The following is a 9123-nucleotide window of genomic DNA, read 5'->3' as shown; positions in this document are numbered from 1 at the left end:
ATGAGAGTTTGGGACTATGTGCCTCAGGGACAGGCCTGCTTGGTGTTGGGAGGTGTGTGGTGCTTGGGTGGGATAGAGGCAAGAAGTGAGGGGTGTGGGGACAACCAGTGCAACAGCCCTAAACATAAAGTGTTAGATAAACTGTTAGATGTGGTTTCCTAGTCAAGGCTGCCAACCTTCAGGCACAGTTTGTGTATCATCTGTGTGCCATTTAGTATATTGGGCCTGAGGATGCACCTGTGCCAGGCTCAATGCATTTTCTTGAGAATTTGATGTCACTCTGTGTAACAATACAGATTTTCTTCACTAACTTATACCATCTGCAGAGATACAAAAATCATACTAAATATTTTCTAATCACCTGAGGGAATATTTACAGTGACATTAAGGATAGTTTAATAGTTAATATAGTAGACAGTTGCAGTATCGTAACTACAACAATGTAAATATTCAGGCTAAATATGAGGGCACACTCTCATACATTTAAGATGCTCTTAAGGTGCTTTTGAGAGCTATGACTGTTCACAAACTGAGGATCTGACCTGTGGAGAAGCCAGAAGAACATTGCAATACTTTATTTTATAAAACTCTGCAGGAAAGGGTTCTAGTTCTTGATCATTTGCTTTGAGCCTCCACTCATCAGTAACCTGTTCTTATTAATAAAGAATGAACAAAATGAAATAACGTATGGATCTGGGATCCCATAGAAAAGGCCTTAATATTGTTCTCTTTCATTAACAGTTTGGAATTAAATAGAATGGTAATTAAAAAAATAACCTTTTTTTTTTTTTAATGTCCTTACAGTTCTGCACTTCTGCCTAAAATGGCCAAGCAAAATTCTCCATCACTAATTGAAGTTGTAAAACAAGTTGCAGAGCAGCAGCATTCGCAAGTATCGGAGATGGAAAAAAGCAAAATGGTTCTTTTCCATTTGCAGGTAATAAACTTGGTTTAGAGTAGTTAAATTCATTTAGTTTTTTCATTAGATGAGGAAGTATTCCTATGAACAAGAGAAGCTGAGGGTACTTCATTTTTTTCTGAGTGTTTGCATTTAAAGTGTAAGGCAGCTATTCTGTTGTTGTGTGTGGCACTTAGGCTTAGCCAAAACTGTGTATGTGTATCATTATTTGTAAGGCTGCAACATAGCTACGACTTCATTAGAGCAGGTTATACGAGAAGCTTTTATTTTTTATTTGGAAAACAAAACAAAACAACCCCCCCAAAGCACTGAGAGAGCAAACCCCCAAAAACTCAATGCATACTTAGAGCTCTTTGAATGTTGTATAGTGATTTCCTAAGAAATTAATGGAAAAAAAGGATTTTAAAAGCATCCTCGGGGGCAGATTTTACCAGACTGTAACTTTTTCTTAACATCTTTTTTGATACAAAATACTTTTTCCTACGTCTTTAAAGTGGGTGTCCTAAATTGCCATTAAATACTAGTTTTATTTAGTAATGTTTTTTAGAACTCTAGATACATGTGGCTTCCATGAATAAAGTGTAACTATTTGTGTTCTAATCTCTCACAGAATTTATTAAGCTTTAAATTATTATTTAAACTTTGAAATCAAATTTCTATTGAGAGACTTACATTTAAGTCTGAGGAAAGACACAAAAGCATTCAGCCATTTTTGAGCATGGGAAAATGCAAATGGAAGTAGTTCCAATTATAATAACTGTGAATAGCCCTACAATTGATATAATTGAGGTTTGAAATTTTGCACAAAGATAACTTCTCTGAAGGAGCAGTGAAAACTTGTATTGCTTAGGAATGTCAATTGACTGGCCATATCTTGCAATAAGCTTTCTCCTAATGATAAACTGTCCATAATATAGTATGATGATGTTGCAACAATTTGTTACCAAGCAATTTAAACAAGGGCATCTGTTTTCAAAAAAAAAAAAAAACAAAAACCAAAAAGCAAAACACTGAACTTTAGAGTCCTGGATAATTAAGTTAGCTCATTTATTTTCTTTCTCTTCCACACCTTTTCCTTTTTTCTTTCAAAAAAACCCAAACAGTAGGAAATTCCATACAAACATTAATGTTAGCAGAAGAGCAAAGGTAAATAATTAGGAACTTAAAGTCAGGCTGCAGAGCTGCTTTTTCATCTTTACATCTCTTCCTACGTGTACATGTCACAGAAGACATGTAAAACAGTAATTTCCTTCCCAAAATTGAAGATCTTTGCCATTAAGATCTTTTGCTTTCCTGTCCTCAGTTAATGGTGACTGCCACTGATACAAATCCTGCTAAAACCGAAGCCCAAGATTTTAAATTAAAAGTTATGCAGAAACCTTTTGTTCTTAACAGTTAATAATGTCTTAATCTGTTCAAGACAATGAGTAAGAGATTTCATAGCACTCGTAATGCTTCAATTAGGGAAAAGATAATAAGTAAAATAAATCATGATGCTTATTCTCTCACTTAATGTGCTGCTGTTGGCTGTTACTTTGGGTGGGATTCATCACAGCTAGCTTACATCACCTGCAAGTCAGATGTTAAGCCTGTGTTAGTCATCTAAGCTCCGTTGTTAGTCAGCAAAGAAAGAGAAACATTTCTGAGGCAGCAATTCAGCCCTCCCATCTTAGATTTCTTGTAATGGGTTGAAGAGCTATTTCCTGGAGTTGTTCACCCCTCATAAGTGAGAAGAGGTAGAGGCCTTTTTAGAACTAGATGCATATTCCTTAGGAGGTTAAAATATTAATAGCTGGGATTAATCCTACTGTTAAATACTACCATGATGAAGGCATGATTAAAAACTTCAGTAGAACAAGTCTGGTTAAGCTCTGTCACCCCAAACCCCCATGTATCTATTTCTATGTGTCTATAAGTGATTTCTGGTATCATTAATTATTTTTAGTCTAATTTGGACTTAGCCAGATTTAGGCTCTAAACAAATACTAGGATTTGGTTTGATCTGTCACGTCCTATGTATCTTGCAAATATGAGGAATTAAAGTAATTTCAAGGGTACCTTATTTCATATTTTAGGCTCAATTTAAGGGGAGAGGTCTAAGATAGTATTCTTGCATTGTGCCTCTAAGGTGATGATTTTACAAAATGGAACCCTAAGTGTCTTCCATTGAAACCACATTCAACAAGTGAAAAAGATGACTGTTGGATAAATATAAATTACAGTGTTCAACTAGATATCTAGTATCATCTGAAAAATATTCTTAAGCAAACACTGAAATATTTTACAGGCAAAGTTTCAGGAACTAGAAAAAGAAATGGATTCTATTCTGTTAGAAACAAAGACAACAGAAAGGGAAATATATCTGCAAGATGATGCCATAGAAGTGACAAAATATCACTGTGAAAATCTGGAGGCCCAAGTCAGAGATCTGTATTCTGAAAATTTAAAGCTAATGCATGATGCAGAAACAATACAAGAAGAGTTTGAGATGATATTTGCAAGAAATAATGAATATCGGGAAAAAATAAAGGCTTATAAGCATCTCGTTTGGGAAACGGAAAGTAAAATGCCAGTTATGATTGAGCTTGCTAAAAAGAAAGCTGTTGTGGAAGAATTAAAGACAAAGAAAGAGGAGTTAATGCGTGATCTCCAGAATCCAGAAGGATCTGTTATAAAACAAGTGCAGGTACTATATTTCCTCTTTGATTCTTTTCCTCTTATGTGAAATAATTCTGGCAGAGTTTAAGTAATCTGCTTATTTTTTCTAATATGCTTATGTTTCATGAGGGATTGATTATGGGAAATGTAGACAACTTACAATACTACATTAATTGAAGAAATTTTGACTTCATTATGCAGTAGAAAAAACATCAGCCGTTGTTATCTGTGTGTTATTGTGAAAGTCAGGTTCATTCTATGGAGTTGAATGAACTCAGCTATGAGAAAAAATACAGAGCTGTAAATTAAACTGTATCATTGCCGAACAATTTGTGGGCTTCTTTGGGTCATGAATAAACTTACATGGACACTTTTCAGAATTCTGTGGAACATTGCCATGTTGTATTTTTCATGTAAAAGCACAGCATTCTTTTAACTTTGCTGTCAGGTAACTCACCAAACTGAGTTCAAATTCCTGTATTATTGTAGCTGTTTGCATATTTCAGATCAAGAATATATGATCTTAAGTACCTAAAGCCATGATATCAATTATTCTAATGATCAATTTTAATTATAGTTGTTAAATTATTTTTCATTTAAATATTATTCATTATTTTAATATGAAATTGTTTATGATAGATCTTTATCTCATTTCTATTAGTTGACACTGTTCAAATGTGAAATTATTAATAAGTTTAATAGATGTACTGTGCAACTTTTTAAAGAGAGGATTTCTGTATCTTGACCTACATCTGCAGGAAGAAATTACACTTTTAAAAAGGGAAATCACAAGATTAAAAGAGCTCATCGATAAAAAAACAGATTTGCTGGAAGAAGAGAAAAAAATGCATGCTAAGCTTAGAAAAGAAATTGAGGTGAGTAATTTAAATAAAATAAAATTACAGTTCTCCTGAGAGAATGTAGATAGTGCAAATGAAGTTTGACATACTTTATACACCATTGCTGGCCATACTTTATTCAACTATATTCAGTAACCATGCTATTTTAAATTTTTGATACTGAATCTCCCAAATTTGTGATGACATTAAATTAAGGATAACACAGCAGCTCCTAGTTGTCTGCCAAGATAAAATTCTGATAAACAGTCAAAACCCTCTTTTTTTAAATAATTGAAATATATTTTATGGTTCGTTCCTTACTAAAATACTTTCTATACCTAGATAGTTTTTAGTTTGGAATTTTCACATAATTTATCTTGGTAGTTCAAATAAATGCCACAAAATTTAATGAGCACAAGCTGATAATATAAAGATAACGGATCTAAGGTTAGCTCTATTGCCCATTGTAAAATGTAGGAGGAAAAAATAATCATTTTTCATGTAAAAGCACAGCATTCTTTTAACATTGCTGTCAGGTAACTCAGTGAGGGTGGTAAGACTTCAACAGATTGCCCAGAGTAGTTGTCATCATTGGAAGTGTGCAGGGTCAGGTTGGATGAGGCTTTGAGCAACCTGATCTAGTGAAAGATGTCGCTGCTCATGGCATGGGCTTGGAAGTAGATGACCTTTCAAGGTCTCTTCCAAACCAAAGGGTTCTGTGATTCTATGATTAATAAATTTACAGAGTATGTGAGCTCCCAGGTTTCTGAGCCTCCAGATACAAGCAAATCATTGCATCTTATTAATGAGCTTGCTGTTGCTATAGGACTTCTGGAGCCTTGATTCTGCGTAGCTTTTAAGCATTCATCTAAGTCTGCCCTTATACAGCCCTATACTTAAATGCCTACGGAATTCCTGCTCAAGCCTTTTTAATGGCTATGCTGGCACTCAGGCAGAATGGATTGACTTTCACAGCTCTGGTGCTTCCACTTTGCCTCAGTATTATTTCGAGTTTCCCACAAAGATTTCCTCAACTTAACCTATTGTGCAGGAATGTAAATCAGCATGCCTTTCTAAAGCAGCTGAATTTTGGAAAGTTAAAAATCATTGATGAAATGTCTTTCAGCAAGGAAATTTGTGCCCAGGGTGGTTTTTTTGTTTTTTGGTTTTGTTTTTTTCAAGGAAAGGCAGTGATCTGACATTGTTAATTGATAAATTAATTCATAACTGGGATGCTGCTTATCAGGCAGGGTACTGATGGACTTTTAAGGCAGCTTGCAGATGTCCCACTCCCTTTCTTGATCACCAGCCCCACCACTCACCTCTTGAAAGTCAGAGCCTGTTTCCAGCCTGGGTCAGGGATGTCAACAATAAATTAGGGTGGTTACCTGTGTGGGAACAAGGCTTCAGTCATAAAGAATAATTCAAGACATCCACAAATAATAGGAAACATGTTGTTATGTAAAAATAATAGGAAAAAGCAAGCTCGAAAGATTGTCTATTCCCCTGTGCACTCTTTCCCCCACATCAGTGTGTAGCTACATTATTCTTGACATATGCTTGTCTGTCCTGTTCTAGAAGAACCCTAGTGGTGGAGATTCCACAAGTGCCCAGACTTTTTTTTTTTTGATAGTTAACTTGTAGATACACAAGGCCAGTAAAAAGAGCAATGTTCCCCCTCCTCTCTGTCCACTAAGCATATTAGTGCTCTGTGCCTTGGCAGATGTGCCAGACAGTTCCCAATAACGGTGCTAGAGACACAGTTCTAAGAAAAGCAGATAATATTGATCACAGAGGTTTCAGTGTCCTAATGATGTTCAGATCCTGCAAGCACTCCTTCAGATTAGTAAATCTGACAGCATCCCCCGAAAAGTTGTGAAGTATTATAATGGAAAGCCAGGCAACATAAAGGCAACCCATCACCAGTGAAAGAAAGCAGCGTAATTTATAAAACATTAGCAAGGGAGGGAGTTAGTTATACATGAAATTTAGGTAGTGAGACTCACAGGAAGTCCCTGGCAATGCTGTAGTTCTGATGCAGCTGTACACCAGCATGTGGATGTTAAATACAGTGTAATAATGTTTCTATAAACAGATGCAAGAATAATTACACACTACCACTCATATGCCATTCAAAGTAGGGTAAATAAGCCCAAATTTTCATTAAATGAATACCTATTATTTCCATTTTTATTATAATGAATGTTTCATGCTTTTACACTTCAGAATGCAAATCTTCAGAGGGTCGTCTGCAGCAGCCATTATTCACATAAGGCAGCAATGATGGGAAAATTGATGCAGTACTGCACTGCCACAGTGTTGCCTTGCTAAGAAAAACATACTTTTTACGTGCAGGGCAACAGTGAAGGTGTTACTACAGCCGCCTAGAGTATACCGTTTTAATTCTAATTTATACCCCAAAACACTTGTCAAAGAATGAAAATTTCTTCCTTTTGCACCTCTCACTCTGGAGCCTGAAGTCTTCCATGTACAAAGTGTTGCCACGGCTGTGCGGTGCTCGTTCTTTGGATGGGATTTACTTTGTTAAATTTTAGACATCTGCGGAGCAGACATCCACATTGAACTCATCACTTAAGCTCTTAGTGAGACAGAGCTTTTCTTCCCTTAGTGGGAAAGATAGGTGTGATTCATATTGTTCTAAAGCAGATACCTGAAATAAGTCAGATTAATTGCTTCTTAGATGTCTGCGTCTCTTCAGTAGCCATAAAGTGAACATGGAACAACTTGGTCAAATGTCAGAATCTACACTTAGGCGAGCAGAACCTTTCTCCAGAAATACTGTTTTACTTGAAAGAAATTTTAAAGTGAATTGTGTTCTATTTTATTAGGTACAGAATAAAAGATATGATGCTATTCTGAAACGTTTGCATTGCCAACTGAACAAACTCCGTTCAAATAAAAGACAATGGCACTGGAACATTCAGCAGTTAGAGAAGAAGGCAGCAGAACTAAGGAAATGTCTTGGAGTAGTGGAGTTACAAAGCAGCATGTAAAAATAAAACCAATCAACAAAGTTACAATGTGGGTAATTTTTTCCAAACAGAGGAGCGTTTTGGTTTTTTGTTTGTTTTGTTTTGTTTTGTTTTGTTTTTTTCTGGAAATGCTACAAATAGTAAGTAGCCTAATAGCTACACATTGATTTCTTTCTTTTTAATTTTTTTTCTCCCTTTCATTCTCTGGCCTAAAATAGGTTGTGTTCAATCTGTAATGTTTTGGAATAAGTTCGCTTTTTTTTTTTTTTTTACTGTAGCCAGAGGCTGGTCAGGAAGAAAGTTATTAACATCTCCAGGTGTTTCCAAAATATATGCCAATTTTATCTAAAAAGTCATTTGAAGTCAACCAAATAAGATTAGAGGAGTTCCTTTTTATTTAACTAGATCTTTGAAGATTGAGATCTACATTGTTTTTCCTACAGATAAATGAATATCAGCGTATGTTTGCATTTTTGAGATACCAGAATTCCAGATCTTTTATTCACATCCCTTATTATTGCAGCCTAGTAAGGAACTCTGAAAGCTCCAATGGCCTGTATTTTGCTGTGTGGGAAATTCATATAGATGATGTTACAGCTTATTTGCCCTATATCTGCCAGGATGTCCCAGCATGGGGGACAAGGAGAACATAGGCTGTCCAGCTATAACAGGCTTAGGAAAAAGTATGCTCAGAACTGGACTTCAAATATTCTGACTTCAACTAGTCTAATATATGTTAGCAAAGACAAATGAGCAGGTAAAGAGAGTACTACATCTGGACAGCTTTTAAAATTGAAAACCTCACACTCTAGAAATAGAAATGCATTAGAGATGATTGAATACAGAGGAATTTACTATGTAGTGGATCTTAACTAACTAGTACTAACCATCTAAATTATAAGTGCTTAATGTTTGGTAAGATGATTCTTACGATAAATGGCGACCTGTTAAAAATTCTTGTTAAAATAGTAGTCAATAGCAGATGTTTTTCTTTGCCTTCTTTTTATTCTGTGCTCAGCATTTGAAGAATTTACAGTACTTTCTCTAACACTTAAGGTAATAGTTCTGACTGGACATAACCTGTAACTTTTCTACGGAAGTAGCTTTTTATTTGAGGTGTTGTCTTGAATAATTTAGATTTACCTTTACTCCTGAATATAACATGAAGATTTAAGCAAACTGAGTATTTACTGTGGAAAATGTTAAACTGCGTATATATTGTTAGCTTAGGAAAGCAAAGTTTAAAATGCAATATTATTGCTTGTGTTAGAACAATCATATGTTTCTGTATATTTACATTTCCCTTAATATGTTATTTAACTTTATATAAAGTTATTTTAAGCAATATGCTGACTCATGAAGGCTCTCTCTCAATGTTGTTAGACTCTTAAGGTTGTTTGGCTTGGTCTTTTTCTTTTTCAGTATTATCAGCCAGGGTACTTCCATTAAAACAATAAGGTAGAAATGCAAACCACAATATCCTATGCTATAGTAACAGTAATGTGATATGGATAATTTGCTGGTTTAAAACTTTTCTAACCTAATTTATTTTAAAAGAAGACAAAGAAATACTTCTTAAAACTAACTGCTAACCTTAATTGCCTTTCTGTTCAGAAGTTACTCACACAGTCATTGCTGACAAGTCCTGAAGGCACCAACAGAAAATTGAGTCTTATTAAGTATTTAGTACGTTACTGTAACATTACAAGTGTTT

General features: G+C 35.1%; 1 protein-coding gene across 1 annotated transcript; it reads left to right on the top strand.

Annotated features, from left to right (window-relative positions):
• The first annotated feature begins 811 nt into the window (after nt 1–811).
• On the top strand, nt 812–7430 carry CCDC122 (coiled-coil domain containing 122). The gene is made up of 4 exons (XM_065626757.1): nt 812–937; nt 3207–3605; nt 4336–4452; nt 7266–7430. The coding sequence occupies exons 1-4, from the start codon at nt 824–826 to the stop codon at nt 7428–7430; spliced, it is 795 nt and encodes a 264-aa protein (XP_065482829.1). The 5' UTR covers nt 812–823.
• The last annotated feature ends 1693 nt before the right edge of the window (nt 7431–9123 follow it).

The sequence above is a fragment of the Caloenas nicobarica genome, chromosome 1 (genome assembly GCF_036013445.1).
Source record: "Caloenas nicobarica isolate bCalNic1 chromosome 1, bCalNic1.hap1, whole genome shotgun sequence".
Classification (NCBI taxonomy): domain Eukaryota; kingdom Metazoa; phylum Chordata; class Aves; order Columbiformes; family Columbidae; genus Caloenas; species Caloenas nicobarica.
Note: the sequence above shows the minus strand (reverse complement) of the source record. Positions and strands in the feature narration are given on the sequence as shown.